The 22,395-nt window shown below is 36.6% G+C and overlaps 1 protein-coding gene across 18 annotated transcripts in view; it reads right to left on the reverse strand.

The window, feature by feature from the left end:
* The window catches only part of PDE4D (phosphodiesterase 4D), a 1,449,034-nt gene that overhangs the window by 278,658 nt on the left and 1,147,981 nt on the right, over window positions 1-22,395 (reverse strand). Inside the window, exon 1 of one of the 18 annotated variants that reach the window (XM_067730749.1) lies at window positions 6,044-7,195. The exons of the other annotated variants lie outside the window; for them this stretch is intronic. Coding sequence (XP_067586850.1) covers window positions 6,044-6,108 — 65 coding nt within the window. The 5' untranslated portion in view covers window positions 6,109-7,195. Of the gene's footprint in view, window positions 1-6,043; window positions 7,196-22,395 lie in introns of those variants that run through there. 18 annotated transcript variants of the gene reach the window in all.

Here is a 22,395-nt window from a genome sequence, read left to right on the forward strand (position 1 = left end):
CTTTGGCAGAAGTTCTTAGTGCTGAGATGAGGGGGAGAACCCCCCCCAAAACAAACAAACAAGAAAACCCCACTACCACATTCGAGTTCATTATCGGAGCTTTTGCCAGAAGGTGGCAGTGTAATTAAACAGGGCAGGGTGCCAGATGGTGGATGTCTGGTTCAAAATGGGATGGGGTTCTTCCGGCCTCCCCTCTGACCATCCCTCTTACTTCTCTAACCATTTCTTCAGCTCTTTCCCACAATCTTTCCCTTATTGTTTCTCACTTTTCTCTGAAGAGCAACTTAGCTTAGCTTCCCCATTTCACACCCTCACGCATCACCCAGGATGCTCCTAGGAGAGCCAACCCCCACGGAAGGCTGAAGGTAGATAATGAACATATATCATTCATACCTCCCCTGTTATGCTAAGAGCTGCATCCATAGGTTCTGGACTTCTACCTATTCTCCATCCTTCTGAAGGACTTCCAAGTTTAGGCCAAACTTGACCACAGAGCAAGGCATTTAGAGAGCTGAGACACATCACAGGCATGGCCTCCCATTAGTTATGTTTATGTGGTTACACTTAATAGTAACTTATCCAGGCTCACTGTCTTTGGTCTTTGTGCCTCTGTGACACCCCAGGCTTCCTGTAGGCTTGGATCCCTGGAGAGACTTGGTGCTTTTGGCTAGAGCATACTTTACTTCTACTATCCATTTTCTAATATATCTTCTCAAGAGACAAAACACCTCTGTTTTATCTCTTGAGAAGTTGGATAATCTCTGGAGGAGCTCTGTTAAAAATCTACGTTGGCTTTTCATTAAGACTGTGCTTTCTTTCTGACTATATTCTTCACCAACCTAGTTAATAGCAACCAGGTCCCATTCTTGTTACCTTTATCCAGGCTTTTGCAATTCTATATGTTTAGTTTTTCTATTATTCAGAATATTTATACATATCTCTCAGGCATCTTTCCCTAAGGAAAATCTCCTTGAACCTCTTCAGCTTCATATTAGAATCTACTTTACTCAATCTTGCTAGTAACAGTTGGATGGATCCATGACTAACTACTCCTATACCCATGATTGCGTTCATATCTTCACTCCTTCTGATAAAATTCACTACATGATTGGAATGACTGACAGAGGGACTAATAAGACCTTATTAGGTAAAAACCTATGCTGAAAGGCAGGTTTTAGTGATGGGGCAAACACCATGGTGTTGGGGAAGAAAAGAGTAGAGTTACAGGTCGGAGTAAGTGTTGCTGCACAGGTAACCACAGCCGGTTCTATTCATGTGGAGGCTATAGATTGCAGTGTAGCTAAGGAGAGTGCTGCACAGGGCAATTTAACCTATGACCTTTAGTCACCAGTGACATGATAGAAAAAGTGGTTGAAAACCCCATTTTGTCAGTACCCAAACTAAAGAAACACCTTTCTTCTAAACAATTCAATACCAATTCAGCATTTCTTTATCAACTGCTATGCTGTATTCCTGACGTCCACTATCTGTATATGTAATAAATATTTTCCCACCCAAAACAAGTTTAAAATAGATTTGTAAAAAATAAGATGCTAAATAAAATGAGTGGATCTTAACTATAACTCTTCTGTGATTTCCCAGAAATGAGAATTTTCCCCTAATGTTAAAGTCTTTCAAGTCTTTGAACTGTTGTTATTTGAACTTCCCAGGAAGTTTAATTACCAGCAAGTTTATCCCAGTCCACAAAGGGATATGGAAAACACAAATGACTCTCCAGTGGCAGTGCAGCACTACAGAAAGTAGAACTATAAAGGATCATAGTAGTTTATTTGCAAAGTGGTTTTCAAAAAAGCTCTTTAAAGGTACTGCAAGGGTGGGGAGTAAAGGTGCTAGCTCAGTGGTTGTTTTATTGTTATATGTATGTTTATAGATTTTTACTTATATATACCATACATATATACTTTAAAAAATTTATCTCTATATACCAAATATAAACATACAATTTTAAATGTTTTGTACACATTTCCTTATTTATATTAGCATATCATTTGTAAAAAGTGTTCATTGAAAATACATGTTTGAAATTCACTGATCTAGCTTATTCCCTTTATTTGACAGGTGAGTAAACCTGGCTATAGAGGGACTAGGTGGCTTCTCCAGGGACACAAAGCAAGTTAGACGTAGAGTGGACAAACGGCTTTCTCAGAGAATTTCACAATTCATGACTTTAAAGAGTAAACCTATCTGTGATCCACTCTGTGCTTCCCTGGCATTAAAACATTTTTTATGTCTTAAATTATATTCAAGGTATCTTAACCACTTCTCTTCAAAGCTGTTTATCTCTAGGTGTATTATATACCAGATATGATACAAACTTAGGTAATAGGATCAAAAAAGTTTATTGCAGGTTCAAAACTCTGAACCAATCTTGAAAATAGTCCCTTCCCTAAGCCAAGTCAGTGCATACTGAACAGGCAGAAAGTATGCAAATTCCATTTGTCTTCCCATTTACAAAAGCCTGTAAGATAAAAGATGTAAAAAGGAAGATTTTGTACCTTTTTCAAAGCTGACTTAAAACAGTATGAAACTTCATACGAAGCCTGAGACATAGTACTTGTTTCTTACCTGAAGCCTTACAGAGCTTGGAGAGAACAAAGTAAAACTTGCTAATGTCACTGGAAAGATGATCTATCTATTCAGAACTGAGAAGCACTGACTTTTGCTTCTTATTTCTCTTTAATAGGGAAGAGAGAACCTTCTTTTCTACCAGTAGAAAATAATTACAAAAGTTTTTCAAATAGTCATTTTTCAATGCCCAACATCAGCCTTAAACTTTGTAGGCTATCATACCTATCAAAAGACAACTTACAATTTACTTCTTTAATAGCCCAATATCTAACCAAATATTTTAGTGCATTTAGATATAGTCACAAGATGAATAATTTTACAGTCATTAAAAATGATAGTTAGATAGACAGCAGAGGGAGGCAACATGCTGAAATAAAAAGAGCACTTCTTCTGAAGTAGACTGACTTGGGTTCAATCCCAGCCCTCCCTGGCAGTTAAAGGGCCCTGTTCAAGTTATTTTATCACTTAGGTTCATTTCTTCATCTGTAAAATATGGGTTAACAACTCCTTCCCTTCAATTTTGTTATAAGGACTAAACAAGATACTGTATGTAAAATTCTCTACAGAGTCCACATTCACAAGGGATACTCAATAAAATGAAAGCTAGAAGTATTATCATTACAAAAGTACACGCTGACATGTAAATGAAGAAGCAGAGCACAGAATTTACAACTGTTCAAGATATGTAAGTTAAGTGAAAAATGAGAATAGTTGAGGATGGGATAGTGGGGGTTATAAGTAATTTTCCCTCCAAAATATTATTGTTGTTACATCTTTTTATTCTCAATTAGAAAACTAGTAGTTTTAGTCTACTCAAATACTCTTACTATGATCATGAGGCCAAAATAAGAATTCTCAGCCAGCCCGAACTTTTATAACCTTAGGAGGAGAGAGTTAATAGAAAAGAGAAATCATTTATTGATCTGAGAAGCAATGTTATTCAGAAAATCACATCTGTACAGTATTGGAATGCTTATCTGCCATACCTTAGACACTGAGCAAATTGTTGTTTACCAGATATACAGACATCTACACATATAAAAATGTGCTACAGGGAGATCAGCTCGGTGCTTTGTGACCACCTAGAGGAGTGGGATAGGGAGGGTGGGAAGGAGACACAAGAGGGAGGAGATATGGGGATATATGTATATGTATAGCTGATTCACTTTGTTATACAGCAGAAACTAACACACCACTGTAAAGCAATTATACTCCAATAAAGGTGTTAAAAAGAAAAGATGTGCTAAAAGCTACCTAGTATATATTCTTGTTATATAATACTTTAAATTTATATATATTTACAATATTATATAATCAGGAAACAGATTAATTTCAGGATTATTTTAATCTTATTTTTGGAAATTAATAGAATTTTAACTATAAGTAAGGCGTGTTTTTTAAGTAGATGAATTAAGAGGAAGGGTATATAATATCATTAGGAGTTTGCCATGTAATCTCCTAATCAGATGTATACGTATACACATACACATGTATATTTCCTCTATACACCTGATATATAATCTATGTAGATTCTACTATTTAAAAATATAAATATAAATAAATGTGTGCATAGAATTTGAATGATAAAATGGATAATAAAACAGTTAAACTAATTACAGCAATTACAATCTCAGGTCAAATGATTTAGAGGTAGCAGTGATATACCTAAACAGTCATATTATTAATAAGACAGATGTAAGATTAATAACTGGGAGTTTCCGTAGTGTGCCATTAGGAATCATCAGCATAAAGAGAGACATTTATTTCTTACATAAACACCATTCTGACCCAACACTATGCAAACTATTTAAAATTAAATGGAACAATATACACATTCATAAATCAATATTTTAAAAAATATACTTTGAATTGTGGCCCTATTTATCTATGATGATACCGTTTATAATTTAGAATAATAAAATAGAACAGTTGTGGATTAAAACAGACCATGACACTCTCGGAGGAGTAAAGGATGTCAATGTTACTAGACTCCTGAAATGAACTAACTGTTACTGATTGATTGAACCCTGAATTTGGAAATGTCTCCCGGCATTTTAGGCAAAAATAAGAAATAGGTTGGTTAAATACTATTTATTCACATATAAGAGGATAGAAATCACAGGTGAATTTTATAAATTCTGATCACCCATTTATATTAGAGATTTACATTAGCTATGGTAACTAATAGAAGGTTTCTAAGTATTTCCCAGTATTTATTACTTGGTGTAAAAGAGCCATACGAATTTGTTTGCAGATGCAACCTTTTCTTTAAATAAACTCAAGGAGGAATTTATTGCACATATTTATTTAAAAGATCACAAGTGATATGAGATGAAATCTGCATCTATAGTTTATTAAAACTCACAGAAATACCACTGAAGGGACAACTCTTGATTCTAGTCCCCTATAAAACACTAGTACAATAACAGCAAATGATAACCCAATCACATAAATGTGGACTGAATTCCTTATGCAAATAGTGTAAGTATTTATTTGTGTATTTGCCTGCTCACATAATTATATGTAATACATTTTACCTGCCTGCTTCCATTCTATCCCCAACACCTGCCTTCAATCATTGCTTTTAATTCTCCTGTCTGAAGGATTATTTCCATTTCAAAAAGTGAGTTTATTTATTTATTTACAATCAATCACTAAGATAAACAAAGTAAAATTAACCTCTGAAACAGCCATAAAAACATTTTTGTAAATAACTATTTTAGACACAAAAATTACTTTATTGAGAAACTATTCCTTAAGGACCATGTGTGGATGACCACATCAAACAATATTGAGGAAACAGTAGAATTAAATATTGCAATAAACTGAAATTAACATACTTTTTGTTAGGATGAAAACACTAAAATTACCAAAAAACATAATTATCAGGGAACACTATACTAACAAAATAAAACGTAGGAGATTCCTGAATGATAAGCAACTTGATATACATTTAGTCATAGTTAAATTCAAGTTGGTTCATATGATTAAAATATATGACGTTATTAATTACGCTAACACACATGTGCTAAAAGCCAAGGTACTACTTTTAAAGACCATGACAAAGACTGTCAACTACCAGCCTGCTTGCATCAGGCAAGAAAGATAAGAAAACACACAGCCTGATCAGGCAGTGAAAAACGACAAGTTTTCATTTTCTAAACTCCCAACGTTTTTTGCGAGTTTCCTTCCTCTTCTAAAAATTGTCACCAGATGAATTGCTATGGTCCACGTGGAGTTAAAAAAAAAAAGTGTGAGCGCCACTGTTTTTAAAACAGACAAAATCAGGCACAAAATAGAGAATGAAAGTGTCACCAACAGTGTGCTCTTTCTTACAAAGCCTTAACACCACACTTAACTCTTGAAGCTCCGAGTCAGCAATTACTAAATACTCCACTATTACGTCAATCTTAAAAGGAAAGAAGGGGAGAAGCAGGAGAGAAAAGCACGTTACCACACTCCCTCCGAAGTCCTCAGGGAACTTGTAGACCGGGATCTTGGCTTCATAATAATGCTCATTTTGGAGGGAAAAAAAAAAGAAAAAATCTTCAAGTATTCTGATTAATACATTTCAGCTGTATTTTGAAAAAGATGGCTTGAAATATACTCCATTTCCAAAGGAGGTTGTTTGAAGAAATCCAAATTTCCCGGAGTCCAACTCCTGCCTCCAGTCCAGAACTGAGGGAGGCTTCTAAGACATAGGAGCTTTTTCCTCTTTCATACCGAATTTACGCCAGCACCGGGCTGTTCTTAAGTGACAGTTTGTTTTCTGTTTTGCATTGCCAAGGGAGGAACTGGATTTTGAATCTATTCTTCATCTGTTCACAAGGGCAACCAACACAGTGAAAGAGCCACTTGATCGCATCCTTTTTACAATTCCTCAATAAAAGGTTTAAAGATTTCTGACACTCTAAAAGTGCTCAGGTAGAGAGAAAGGAAACGAAAATGACCGCGAGGTACAGTAACACCACAGAGCTGTCAGTGAAGTTCCATTTCAGGGCGACCACAGGAAAACACTCTTCTCCGGGGGGAGCCAATAAGTCATGGAGGGAACAAAGCTCTCCACACTTGAGCTGGGCTCGCTGCTGTACCTGTGAACGTAATTTCCGTTGTGTCCCCTGCTTAGAATCTGACTCCAAGCCTTTGTGAATGAGAACTATCATTCAATCTCACCAGGCAGAAACTATTCCTCAAGGGCTGTATGACGTCTGTAGGAAGGCAGTTCAAAACATCGCAGGGAAGTGAGAGGGGGAAAAAAAAAGACCTGGCGCCCAGCCAGCCTCGTCAATTGCTGAAACTTATAAAGCTTCGCTTCAGATCAGCACCAGAGACCTGGAGTGTAAACCAGCCAAGCAGGCAGAAGACATCTCAAAATTTATAAATCTATTTCCTCATCTGGGAAATGAGGTGTCTGTGTTATTCAGGGTAAGATTCCCTGAGCACCTTCATAAGGAACACACCCCTTTTCCACAGACTTGTTTATCCTCCCTCAAAAAAAAAAAAAAAAATCATTTTCTCAAAGTCTGGCACTGAAAACTAAAATTTCTAGTCAAAAGCAAAGTTGAGAGGACTTGGGGAACTTAGCAGCTGTTCATTTTGAGCCCATTTAATGAAATGTCACGCTTTGGGTTTGGTTGTAGAGACACAAACTGCCTCTTAAAAATCCAACAGAACGTAGCAGGCAACGTTGCATCAGGTCACGCTGTGATGTTTAAACTGAAAAATCTAATGAATTTCTGCTGGACAAGTGGCTACATGTACTGAGGCTGTTTTCTTGCACAATGTTTTCTAAACCTTATTTCATTTTGAAAATCATATGCAAATTTCATTGATTTATATATACCAAGACTCTGGGTTTGCAAATTCCTAACAGTCCTTCAGTAAGGAATGAAGCTTATATCATATCACCTCAACATCTCTTATTGTGAAGACTAATCCCTGCCCCACCTCCTACATTTGAAATAAAAACTTTTCTATTATAGTAAACATAATTAAACCTACCCATTTTGAAAACAAACTTATGGTTACCAAAGGGGAAACGTTGGGGAGAGGGATAAATTAGGAGCTTGGGATTAACATATACACACTACTGTATATAAATAGATAACCAACAAGGACCTACTGTATAGCACAGGGAACTCTGCTCAATATTCTGTAATAATTTATATGGGATAAGAATCTGAAAAAGACTAAATATGTATATGTATAACTGAATCACTTTGCCGTACACCTGAAACTAGCATGACACTGCAAATCAGCTATACTCCAATAAAAATTTTAAAAACACACAAAAAACAAACAAACAAAACAATTCAAATTGCTTCTAAGAGAAGAGGATTTGACCTCCCTCCCCATCCCTCTAAACATTTGCACCGAGGATATATATTTCTCTGGGTGTGCCAACTTCAGTTATTTTGGATGTGAACTATCAAGTGAAAAATAATTTAAGCATTCTGATTTCTTAAATGACATTAGTTAGTACGTTGGTTCTCTAGTCTGACGTGAACTTGGTATTTATTTAGCATTTGCAGGCAGGATGTTTTAGCGCAATTGTGACCCACCCAAAGGACTTGGAAAATTAATGTAGTAAGGCATCCCGCCAGACCTCTGGCTGCTCATTACAACAAACACTTCAGCTCCTCCCCTGGTCACACTTCAAGGTGCATTTATTATTTAGTCTCCTCTGAGTGACCCTCAGGCCTCTTCAGGTAAATACCAATAAATTGCTTGACATATAGTTATCTCCTTAAGCTTTTCAGTTTTCCTATGACTATTCAGGGGCCTTCATGGATTCTTGGCTCTGTTCCGTGTTTAACATGTTGCTGCCACTTTAAGGCAGGTTAACCAATCACATCTTTTCAGAAATTCAAAAGAAAGCTGAGGGAACTACTCAGGGGGCTTACAAAAAGAGGTTTATCTTTTTTTCTTGGAATTTTAATGTGGGGGAAAAAAAAACCCAGACTGAGTAAAAGTAACCAACTACTATTACTTATTTGAAGCACTGTTCTCTATCATGCAAGGTCCAGCAAATATCTTCTAACTGTCATTTCAGAAAGAAAATGACAGTGATCACAAAATGTAATGTCTGAATGTTGTGTGTTAAACTCTCCTGAAATAGTCAGTCCTGTGCCCCACCATCCACCAGAAGGCTCTCTGTCCCAGTGAGATTACTTAGCTCACCGGCACTCCCTTCCCTGTCACAAACACATCTTTAACCTCTTTAGGTTAGTGCTGTCCTGTGTGCTGCTCAATGTTACACGTATTCCAAGAATCTATCTCTGAAAATCCTAGCCCACTTGTTGGGTATCTCCTAAACATTGTGTAACAGTCCCTTAATGACTAATATATCATTCCTGTGCCCAAAGAAACTGAGTTTAAGTAGCGGGTAATCTGACAACATATGAGACTAACCAGAAGATTCAAAGCTTCCTGGATCCCTACTTCAAGGTTGCCATTACAGGAAAAGACAGATACACAATAGTACCAGGCCACGGAGATTGAAATTTTTACTTTTGCTCTTACCCCTAACATTTAAGGTAGTGACAGGGGACTTCCCTGGTGGTCCAGTGGTAAAGAATCTGCCTTCCAATGCAGGAGACGTGGGTTCGATCCCTGGTTGGGGAACTAAGATCCCACATGCCAAGGGGCAAATAAGCTCGCGTGCCACAACTACTGTGCCTGCGCTCCTCAACTAGAGAGCCCATGTGCCACAAACTACAGAAACCACGCGCTCTGCCGCCACAACTAGAGAGAAGCCTGTATGCTGCAACGAAGAACCCAAGTACCACAACAAAAGAGCCCACATGCCTCAACGAAGATCCTGCATGCGGCAACTAAGACCTGACACAGCCAAAATTAATGAATTAATTAATTAAATTTAATAAATATTTAAAAAGTGCTAAAACAAGGTAGTGACAAAATAATAATAATTTTCAAAAACCCTAATAATACTTGCTGAATATTACAGTGTTTTCTCCATCCTAAGGCAATTTTTTCACAGGGAAATTTTTTTTTTTTTTTACATCTTTATTGGAGTCACAGGGAAATTTCTTAAATAATGTTTTATATGTTGACTATCACATAATTTTCCTCTGAAAAGCTTCTCAGAATGGAGGGATATAGCTCTGCTCCCAATGCCAAACATTCCTGTTAGTATACAAATATATGATAGTGTATAAGATGGCTAACGTGGATGCCTGAATCTGAGGAGAGTGGACTTTAGGAACCATGAGGCACTTGTCTGGATGGCTTTGAAGAGCATACATTTAATCTAGAAGCTGCTATGATTTCTAGCATTTCCCCGATGCACTAAATTGTATAGTGTTGTATAAACCTCTGTTTGACTATTGTCACCACAACATTTCAAAGGACTGTACTACAAATGTTTATGTTCACTGAGGTCATCCAACCGTATACATTTGGTTGAATCAAACCACTGTGCAGTATGATGTTTCCTAAACTTCAGGCATCTGGACACAACCTCTACAACTCTGCCATACTGGCATCTATACCTTTACTCACTAGATATTTTTCTTCATTGACTCACTTTTTTTAACTTAACATAAATTTAAATGATAACTTTATTTGATAAATGGGTTTGATATGCTGATTACATTTTCCCCCCAATATAAGTATTAATAGAAAAAAAAAAAGTACAACTATCACTGAAAATCTCTCTCATACTAATTGGTGTCACAAGGCAATATGGGCAACACTCCTGTGGAAAGCACCAGTTGCATGCAACTAGACTGGGTGCACCCTAAACATGATTCCCCTTCTCTTATTCAATGGTGAGCACGACTTATGGGACTAAGGACGTTTACCAAAAGCCAAGAGTTAAACATAAAACAGTAACTGAAACCAACTGAATGAACGGTTAAGAAATGATTTTACTATACAATCCAAGTTTTTTCAGATATTATTACTTTGAAATACTCTGCCCACTTTCAAATCTTCTCTGAGTAAACTCTTATTTTCAGATTACAACAGATCTGTCATGAGCAGATTTTTGAGAACCATGCTATGATCTAACAATATATGCAGGCCTGTTAAATGTGCTTAAATTCAGGACTGTATATATGTCAACTAACTTTTTAGGAAAAAATGACCATGGATCTGCAGGGTTTTGTTTTTTGTTTTTGATTACAGTTTCCTGGCATTCTACACTGTACTCTAATATTATAAAAAACAAGACATTTTGAAATCTTGCACCACTTCCTCCTTATTGAGGAATAATGTGGTATTTCCTTTATCTGGAGGGGAATCTGGAGCAGATTTTGAGCTGTTTCTATTATCTTACTACACTCACTAAGTATACATTTGGATTCAAGGACTTTTCTATAAGCATAAATGTCTTTGGAGCTAAATTCCTTAACTCCGAGGAAAAGCTCAAAGTATTACATTTTGAAGGCTTCTGACCTTCAGGTTTCCTACCTCTTTTGTAAAATGTCAGGTTAGAACAATAATTATCATGATTTGATGTAATCCCACTTGTTTTATTTTGCTTTTGTTGCCTGTGCTTTTGGTGTCCTATCTAAAAAATCATTGCCAAGACCAATGTCAAGGAGTTTTTCCCTATTTTCTTCTAGGAATTTTACAGTTTCAGGTCTTCTATTTAAGTCTTTAATCTATTTCAAGTAAAGTTTTGTGAATGGTGTAAGATAGGGGTCCAGTTTCATTCTTTTGCATGTGGTTATCCAGTTTTCCCAACACCATTTATTGAAGAGATTATCCTTTCCCCAATGTATGTCCTTGGCTCCTTTATTAAAAATTAATTGACCAAAAATGCATGGGTAAATTTCTGGGCTCTCTATTCTGTTCCATTGATCTGTGGGTCTGTTTTTATGTCAGTATCATACTGTTTTGATTACTATAGCTTTGCAGTATAGCCTGAAATCAGGAAATGTGATGCCTCCAGCTTTGTCCTTCTGTTTCAAAATTGTTTCAGCTATTAATGGTCTTTTGTAGTTCCATGTGAATGGTAGAATTGTCTTTTTTATTTATGTGAAAAATGCCATTGGAGTTTTTATAGGTATTGCATTGAATCTTTACATCAAGCTAAAATGCTTCTGCACAGCAAATGAAATCATCAACGAAATTCTTTTGGGTTCTGCACCCAATTGTAAAGTGTGTGAGTGTGGGGAAGGCTTTCCCATACCAACAAGCAATTCTCTGACACCAGCAGGGTGTCTGAGAATTCAACTCAATACTGACACCATCCACCTGGAGATAATATCAGATTCCACAGGTTAAGTGCCCACAAGACAGCCTCCTGCTCTCTACAGATGTCAGTTGCAAGCGCAGGTTGTTACTTGTGCTTCTGAAAAACTGGTTATAAATCAGAGGTTCCCATGACCCCCTCCTTGGATCTGATTAATTTGCTAGAGCTGCTAACAAGAGTTTAGGAAACTCATTTACTCACTAGATTACTGGTTTATTATAAAAGGATATAACTCAGGAACAGGCAAATGGAAAAGATGCATACATGGTACGGGGACAGGAAAAAAAGCTTCCACACTCTTTCTTCTAGAGCACCACTTGGCCCTCATCTCCCCATATTCACCAATCCAGAAGCTCTCTGAACCCCATTCTTTCCATTTTTATGGAGGCTTCTTTGTTACAGGTAAGACTAATTAAATCGCTGGTCTTTGAGGATTGATTCAACCTCTAGCCCCTCTCCTTCCCAGAGGTCTGGGTGAAACTGAAAGTTCCAACCCTCTAAAGGATTGGTGGGTTCCCCTACCAACCAGTCCTCTTCCTTAAGTTACCTCATTAACAAAACAAAAGACACCTTTATGGCCCTTACCACAGGAAATTCCAGCGGTTTTAAGAGGTATGAACCAGGAAGAGTGGAAAAAGACCTAATATATATTAGAAAGAGATTTTGGTCAGCTGAATGACCAAATATATATTTCTTATAAATCACAATATCACAAAAGTGAAAATGTAACCTATGAAATGGGAGAAGATATTTGCAAACCACATATCTGATAAAGTGTTAATATTTTAAATACAATATGAAACTCATACAACTCAATAGCAAAAGAACCCAAATAATATGATTAATAAATGGGCAAAGGACCTGAGCAGACATACAAATGGCTAATAGGTACATAAAAAGATGTTCAACATAATTAATCATCAGGGAATTGCAAATCAAAACCACAATAACATAGCACCTCACACACCTATTAAGACTTTTTTAATCAAAAAGACAAGCAATAACAAATGCTAGTAAAGATGTGAAGGAAAGGGGACCCTTGTACACTCTTGGTAGGAATGTAAATTGGTGCAGCCATCATAAAAAACAGAATGGAGTTCCTCAAAAAAAATCAAAAATAGAACTACCATGTGATCCAGCAATTCCACTTCTAGGTATTTATCCAAAGGAAAGAAACCAGTTTCTCAAGGAGATATCTGCACTTCCATGTTCATTGCAGCAGTATTCACAACAGCCAAGATTTGGAAGCAACTTAAGTGTCCCCCAATGGATGAGTAAAGATTATATGATATATATATCATAGATCATATAGTATATATAGCATATATATGTAGTGTGTGTATATATATTTATAGATATGTAAAATGCAATATTAATCAGCCACGGGAAAGAAGGAAATCCTGCCATCTGTGACAACATGGATGAACCCAGAGGACCTTATGCTAAGTGAATAAGCCAGAGAAAGACAAATACTGTATGATCTCACTTATATGTGGAATCTAAAAGAAAAAAAAAAAGTCAAAATCATAGAAACAGAGTGTAGAATGGTAATATGGGTGAGGGGAGAATGGAGAGATACTGGTCAAAGTGTACAAACCTTCAGTTATGAGAAGAATAAGTTCAGTGAATCTAACATACCACACAGTGACTATAGTTAATACTGTATTGTAAACTTGCAGTTTTCTAAGAGAGTAGGTCTTAAGTATTATCACCATAAAAAATGGTAACTATGTAAGGTGATAGAAGTGTTCATTAACCTGATTGTGGTAATCATTTCACAATATATACAAATATTAAATCATCATGTTGTACACTTTAAATACACATAGTTTTATTTGCCAATTATACCTCAATAAAGCTGGGGGGTAAAAAGAAAAGAAGAAAAATTGACAACATTTTATAAAGTATAATATCAAAAAGCTAGAAAGATAACAGCTAATTATACTTTAACAGTAGAATAAAAGAAAAATAAAATAAAAAATAAAGATAAGAGTATAAAACAATGACATAAAAAAGAAAATCATCGAAGCCGAAAGCTGGTTCCTTGTAAAGAATAATAAATTGACGAACACCTAGTAATGCTGATAAAGAACTGATCTGAGAAAACACAAATTATCAGTGTCAGTTCTATAGACATAAAAAATTAATGAAAATGTATTACGAACAGCTTTATGCCAATAAATTTGAAAATTTAAGCAGCATGGAAAAATTCCTTGAAAAACACAACCAACAAAATTGACAAAACAAATGGAAAAACTAAATGATTCTACACTGATTAGAGATTGACTCTGCATTGAAAAATTAATTTAAAACAATAAAGCTGTCATAAATTAAAAAAATAATAATTACTATTATTTACTAATTACCTAATAAGTACATTACATACTTTCTTATTTATTCATCACAGCCACCCTGCAAATTAGGGGTGATAATTTTATGAATAAAGAAAGCTAGTGATTTGTTCAAAGTCATATCACTGGCGGTAGAAAAAGTAATTGGATCCAGATGTATCTGCTGTGTGTGCGTGCGTGCGCGCGCGCACACACGCGTGTGTGTGTTTGCTTATGAGAAAGGGGAGTGGGTTGGTGAGGGAGAAGAGAGGGAGATTAAAAGTTGCTATTATGTTTTGGGGAATTGTTTTTAAGACATCCATTCTCTTCAGCTGGACAGCAGCAATGAATAAATATCCATTGTAAATGGTGTATGTGTGCATGTTACTGGCATAACAATGGACATATTTAACAGCCAATAAATTCTAGATTTTCAATATATCCAGGATTAAACAATCTAAGTTCACTGTCCTTTTTCTAATTTTTAGATTCATAATGAGGATATATATGACAAGATCACGAGCCTGTTAGCTGTAAAGGGGATAAGGTCTTTAGTCTTACTCCTAGCATGGGTAAGGGTGGTTTGCTGTTACCTACACAACACATGGCATTTTGATTGCCTCATTAAGTAATACTGGCTAACAAATGATCATTTTAAAAGGTAACAATATGTGAGATTTCTGATAAGGTATAGATTTCAACATTTGTCAACAAATTATATTGTCAGTTAAAAGGTGCAGAAAACTAGTTTTTAAAACTAGTATCAACATTTTTGCCTGGGATCAGTAATGTGGACAGGATATGCACTTTATAATTGGCTTTGAGAACTTTGCACTAATTCAAAATACTGGATCAAAAAAAACCAAAAACCCACATGGCATGGATCAAGTAAGTTGTTTAAAGTTTCATAAGTGCTATTGTATTTCCTTTATATTCTAACCCCTGCTTCTCCTTTTTTCACTCTTCATGGTCCTCTTAATTCTCAAATTACATGTATCTTTGTAAATGTAACCTCATTTTAATGAAATATTTAAATGGTATTAAAGAGATGCATTCAAATAGCTCATCAGACAGTGGTGAGAGTAGGATCCTCAAACTCCTGCCTGGATCCCTGACTCTGGTTCATAGATGAAGCTGAGGCCTAGAAGGATGATGCTGGCTGTGGGTGCCTGGGTAGGGCTTGTGCACTGCAGGGGTGGCTATAGTGTGGTCAGTGCCCAGCAGGTATTTTATGTGACCACCCTAAATGTCACTGTAAGACTGTTTCCTCTGAGGTAGTTTGCGTTTTCTAGGGACGGGTGTAAATCTGCCTGCTAGCGTTCCGATGTGGGCAACAGAAGGGAAGTGGAGGTCTTCCTGATCAATTTGCAGAGTTCTGTTTCATCCTCCTGTTTGCACAGCTATTCCTGCTGCTCTCTCTGCCTGTTATTCCAGAATCTCTGTCTTCCAAGGGGAGGGTACGCTGACTATACTGAGAGTGAGGGCTTGTGGATGGGTGTACACTATACACACCTCTGTACGATCCCTATTTTCAGAGTTCACTCATGTTATTGATTTGGGTGATGTTTTTAGAGAAAAGTGGGGTAGGGAGGTCGTCTGTCCACCATTTTGAAGCTAGCAATCTATAGATTTTACTTTAAAATGAAGGAATTAGCTATTCTCTTTATCAAACGGCTAATTATATTTGGACCCTCTATAAGCAAACGTCAAGATTAAGTTTATTTTTTTTCTGTGGTAAAACAGACATAACATGAAATTTACCACTTTAACCCTTTTTAGTGTACAACTCAATGGCATTAAGTACATTCACATTGTTGGGCAACCATCACCAACATCCGTCTCCGAACTTTTTCATTTTCTCAAAGTGTAACGATGTAATACCCGTTAAACAATAACACCCATTCCCCTCTCCTCCTGAACCCAGACAACCACCATTCTGCTTTCTGTCTCCATGAATTTAAGTACTGATGTAAGTGGAATCAAAAAGATTAAATTTTAATGGTACATTCAGGAACTGATAGCCAGTCTTGTTCTAGATGTCTCGTTCTTAAAGAGCAAAGCAAAGCATTAGAAATAAAAGGTTTAAGGGCTTCCCTGGTGGTGCAGTGATTGAAAGTCCGCCTGCCAATGCAGGGGACACGGGTTCGTGCCCTGGTCCGGGAAGATCCCACATGCCGCGGAGCGGCTGGGCCCGTGAGCCATGGCCGCTGAGCCTGTGCATCTGGAGCCTGTGCTCCGAAATGGGAGAGGCCACAACAGTGAGAGGCCCACACACCACCAAAAAAAAAAAAAAAAAAGAAATAAAAGGTTTAAGACATGGATTCTCACCTTGAGAAATCAATGTACTTGCTTTATTCATCACTGACTCTATTTTATAAAGTGTTGCTTGCTGTTACATAGACACAGTCAAGAGCAAAAATATTGCCTTGACCAATGTCTGTTTTTCCTTTAAATCATCTCTTTAGCTGGTACTTTGTTTAAATGCACATAAATGTTATCAGCATGTATCCAAATTATAGGTCATATTATATCTTTAGTTCTGCTTTCAGATTCATACCAGACCCTATGTTTAATCAAGTGGTTCCTAATGCTATTTACCTATCTCAAGGGACAATGCTATATTCTAAAATTGAATTAAATTAATAAAAATAATTTTTAAAAGATTTTTTGAAAGACATCATACAACTGGAAAAATCACATTGCCAACTGAAGCCCTTGTTTCTAACATTGTGAGACAACTGGAGGTTTTCATTAAAATAGGATTTGGAAAAAAATGTGTCAAAAATAAATGCACATAGAATGTCCTTTAATGATAATTTAACACCTGATGCAATAGATAATGAAGGAAATTGATTTACTAGAAAGCAAAGTTTCAGTGGACTCATTTAATTTACATTTGTTTGATAACATTTTTCCTTGCCCATGTTAAAAGTAATGGTAAAATAATCCAGGCAACTCAAGTAATTTCCCCTTGACCACAATTACAAATAAGTTCTATTTAATGTAAAAAGTCTGCTTTTTGAGACAATGTCTGTTAATTAAAGAGGGTTAAAAAGTAGCCTTTGAGGTCAGATTGCCTGGGTGCAAATCCAAACACCACTAGTGACTAGTTGTTTGACCTTGAACAAGGTACTTAACCTTCTCTAAGCCTGATTCCTAGGCTATAAAATGGAGATAAAATAGGGTTTGTGAGGATTAAATGAGACACATAAAATCTTGCCAAAAGTGTTTGGCATATAGTGAGGGCTCGATATATGGTATCTTCTCTTAAAAATAAGTTTTAAAAGAGAATTCAATAAATATGAGGGAGAGCAGTTTTAAAACTTTAAAGTGTATGATGTTACTATTATAATACTTTGATTTAAAATCATTTTATCATATGATATCGCCTATATGTGGAATCTAAAAAAATGATACAAATGAACTTATTTACAAAACAGAAATAGACCCACAGACATAGAAAACAAATTTATGGTTACCAAAGGGGAAGGGGTGGGTGGTGGAGGGATGAATTCAGTTTGGGATTAATGGATACACAAATACTATATATAAAGTAGATACCCAACAAGGACCTACTGTAGAGCACAGGGGACTCTACTCAATATTTTTCAATATTTTGTAATAACCTATAAGGGAAAAGAATATATATATACACACATAAAACTGAATCACTTTGCTGAACACCTGAAACTAAAACATTGTGAATCAACTATACTTCAATAAAAAAATTTTAAAAAAGATAAAATCATTGTTTTATGTTTCCATCTTAGTTTTGACCCTGATCCCCTGACTCCCTTTACATAATAGACTGTGAATAGTTCTCTTGCCTCCCATCTTACACATCTAAGGTTTAGTCTCTATATTGTTTTTGGGTTATCTTTCAAAGACAAAACTTAAAATGTTAAATTCCCTGCTTAAAAACCTTCAATAGCCTCCTCTTCCCTACCGAATCAATTACAGCCTTCTCCTATGATGACAGCCATACACATGGTACACGCCTTGCCCCAAATCTTCCCATGCCTTTTCCCCTGCCTTGTGGGCCTTTCACCTTCTCCCCCATCACCCTTCAAGATCTAACACAAGCAGCAGTAAAGGCCAGCTAACTCCAAGACAAGCTCAGAAGTTCAGTCTCCTTGGCTTCATTCAATTTGGTGAATATCTTGGGTTAATTTTGATTACTACTATTATATATGTATATGTTTTACTTCTTTGTAATGTATTTACAATGCTCAGCAGTATGCAATAGCAATTATAGGGACAGCAGAGTTCCACAGCTACTGTTCAACCAACTGATTTTGACTGGGATCTTTGAAAACAACTTAATCTCCTAAGATTCCACTTTTCTTCTATGAGATAACACACTTATCTTCTTCCCAGGGTTGTTCTGGGATGGAAGGAGACAACATGTTGCCCACCTGCAAGGTTTCCTTCTCTTCCACTTTCAGATCTTTGCACAGGCTTCTCTGGCAGCATTATTGTTCTTCCCTTTTATCTCTCTTGCTCTCTCTCTTTTTTTTTTTTTTTTTTGGTCAGGAATTAACTCAGGGGTCAGCTCCTCTAGTCCCACTGCTTTTCAGTCTGCCCTGGGCTGAGCAAATTCCAGATTCCGGTGCTAATTCCAACCGGAGTGCTTACGAACACAGTGTGATCCTCTCCTTATCTGGTGAAGGGAAAGGGATCGTGGCTTCCCATCTCTGTATCCCCAGTGTCTGGCCCTAAACAGACATGTGGGCTTTCCCACAACGTTGTGAGCCCCTTGAAAGCAGGAATGCGGTTTATTCATCTCTGTATTCCCAGTACCTAGCACAATATCTGGCTCACAGGGTGTCAGCTTAACAACAGAGTACATTTTTGGTTAACCATGGCAGATAAGCATTTTACAGATTTTCTTCCTGTGCCCTTTTGTGGCATTTGCTTCATGGCTGGAATTAGAATTCAAAAATTGATCTTGCCTGAATTCTTTTTCATAACCCTCTATCTCTGAAAGCTACTTTTGACCTTCTTTGCCGAAACAGAGTTCCCACATCCTTACAGTAAAAATTTTTTCCCAAAGAAAAAGGAACTGGGTAAGAAACACACTGGGAGAAGGCTTGGGCAGTCAGTGAGTTGACCCCAGCATCATTTTTAAGGAGGAAAAGATTCTTTCTTAAGTGTTTAGGAGAAGCTATTATGTCATGTGCTATAAATCCAGATAAACTACTTCAATTCTAACAGGGATATTTTCAAGCTCAATTCAAAGAAATGACTTTTCCGGGAAGAGTTTTACCACATATTGAAAGGAAAATGAGAGGGTGCTTGTGGAGACCCACAAAATCTGCCAAAGCCAACCACCCATCGGCCTGTGAATGAGAGAGCCGTGCCTCTGGACGGGAAGTCTGCTCTGGCCAGAGCTCGAAGAACCTGTTTGGAGTCACTGAATGTTTGATGTTACTAACACACTTAACTTCTACATCAGCCACGTGAAGCCTTTACGTACCCATTTATCAGGTGAGGGAACTGAAGTCCAGAGAGTGCTTCCCCAGAGAGTTGAGTGCAAGAAGTGGCTAGAACTCAGGCTCACCATGTGCCAGGCACCGGGTAAGGTGCTCACACATGTCATCTCATTAATATTTAAAATAAACTCATATAAACGACAAGGTCCTACTCTACAGCACAGGGAACTTGATATATTCAACATCCTGAGATAAACCATAATGGAAAAGAATATGAAAAAGAATATATATGTATAACTGAATCATTTTGCTGGACAGCAGGATTTAACATGACATTGTGAATCAACTATACTTGAATAAAATAAATTTAAAAAATAAGAAAAGAAAACACACAAACAAACTCATGAGCTAAGTACTATAGTTTCCTCCTCAAACGGTTGAGGAGGAAAGGAGCCTTGAGGTCTGGAGGAGCCTAAGAGGCATTCTCAAGGCCTTAGGGTAGGACTTAGACCTCAAGAACTAAACAAATAGCATTGCTAATAGCATCTCAGCAGGAGAGTTTTTTATTTTTTAACTTTTTAAAGCAATCCTAAGATAAAGATGATGGGATGGATAAACTTTCACTACTGGTCACAGTTATTTTTGTGGACACAACATCAAAATCATTAGAAATTAACCATTATTTTCATTCTAGGAATTAAAACTTACAAATATGTCAAGTATTTTAGATACCAGATATAAAAATGTAGTAGTCAACAATCACTTTTGGAAAAAAAAATACACACTTTTATTTTATTATGTTGATTCTTTTTCAAAATGAAGACTAATTTTCCTTTTGAACTCAAGAACAATTTCTATATGTATATTAATATTTACAGTTAAATTTTGCTTTTAGAACAGATAATTCCTGTATAAGGGATAGGAAAGCAGACTTAGATACTGTTTAACTTGACCTTGTGTATCAGTCTGTGCTCTTCTGGGGAGAAAGACAGCCTGTTCATTCCAGGCAGGCAGTGAACTCTAAAAAAATAGCTGTACACAGCAGAGAACTGTGATTTTCAGAGGAACTACTTTAGTGTGTTCTCTGTGTTCTTAAAGAGAGTACTTTGACAATTTTGCAAAAAAGTTGAGTCTTAAAGATGGTAATTCGCAGAAGTTGCTTTATGGAAAGTCGAAAGCAAAGGAGCTAGAAGAGATAATGCAAAATACTCTCCACTTTCAGAGCAGATTCTTACCCCATATGGGAAGAGAATGTGAAAAGGCTCTCCCTCCAAGTCCATGAAATTTAAGCCTTCATTCAGCTGACAGTCCTTCCGTGAGTTAGTTTCCCCCAGGACTAAGTTAGTCCCCAGTTAACATTCAGACTTCTCTGCAGATAGTTAACCTTTTTCTTAAGAGTTACCTTATAGGAACTCCAAATGACAATGACAGCTTGGTTTAATTTTTTAAAAAATAATAAATAAAAAAATAAGTTATTTAAAAAATAATCCTGCAAATGGACAGTAGTTTAATCCCTACTACACATCACATCCAGTACATTAAAATGGATCCACTTCCCACATTATACAATATTTTTGTTATGAAAATCTAGAAAGGATCTTCATAATTTTGCTTTTGAAATTATTTGCTACTAAACTCATTTAGCTAACGACTAACCCTGCTTTCTCTGCAATCATCCAACACACTTTAGAATTCTTGTGAAATGAAAAAAAACCTCAGCCCACAAGTTTTTTTTTCCAAATATAATAAACTTTTTATGAATACTTAGTAATTATCGAAGTTGACATAATGCTACACTTTTGAACATTTAATTAAACTTCAATCAGGATTTTGCAGTTTTCTTTTTGTATTTTGGAGTCAATTACTTTACTTTTCAGTTCTCAAATATTTTCAAAGGCCCATAAAAAGTTCACAGGCTCTAGACACTGAGGACTAGAGTACGTGCCATGGACAACAGAACCCTGGTGCTGGGATCTGGGAGGAAAGAGAATTCTGGTAAGAAGTGATTCATGCAAGGAGACATATTTATTAACCTTTCCAGATAGTGTGCTATTTCCTGCACTACATTGATACTTATGAGTTATACTTTACTTTGCTAAGAGGTGAAGTAAGGCATCCAGCCTTCACGACTTACTCATTCTAGATCCCATGGACGATAAAAAAGCACAAGATGTGGTTGCCGCCCTGGAGGACCTAATACTTTAGTTGGGAAGAAAAAATACTATTCTCCTTAAGGTTAGAATTTCTCTTTAATAACTGAACACATGTGCTTGTGAGATAATGAATTCAGGGTTTGGGTACTTGAGTGACCAAACTAAAACAGTAATATTATTGTCTGGTTGTACCAAAATCGTTGGTTAAATTGTCCTTTAAAACGCCTGCCTAGTGACTTAGGCACTAAGATAATTGCTGGGGACCCAGCATTCCGCCATAGTGCAAGAAGACAGATGAGACTCCTTATGAGGCCAACTTTATTTTTATTCAGGCCCACGGGATAGTGTTTTGAAATGGGGTTAGGTTTCCATTTCAATTAGAGAAACTAGAAACAAGAGAAGATTTCAGCCCACAGTGAAACAGGCATATCTGAGTTAACTCTGACTCTTATTCTGCTCCATTGCTCCGTGAGTACAATTGATATATTTCCTCTGAAATGAACTTTCTGTTTTTTAAGGATAAATGGAATGTGTTCTTTCGAAATAGCACAAGATATTCAACAGGGGCCTCAATAACCAAATGCTTTTTCTTCATTGCTGTTGCTGTTACCTAAATAGGTCCTACAATGAAAATGATACGGCTTCAGTAATGCTGAGGAATTCTTGCCCTT

This window comes from Pseudorca crassidens, chromosome 3 (assembly GCF_039906515.1).
Source record: "Pseudorca crassidens isolate mPseCra1 chromosome 3, mPseCra1.hap1, whole genome shotgun sequence".
Classification (NCBI taxonomy): Eukaryota; Metazoa; Chordata; class Mammalia; order Artiodactyla; family Delphinidae; genus Pseudorca; species Pseudorca crassidens.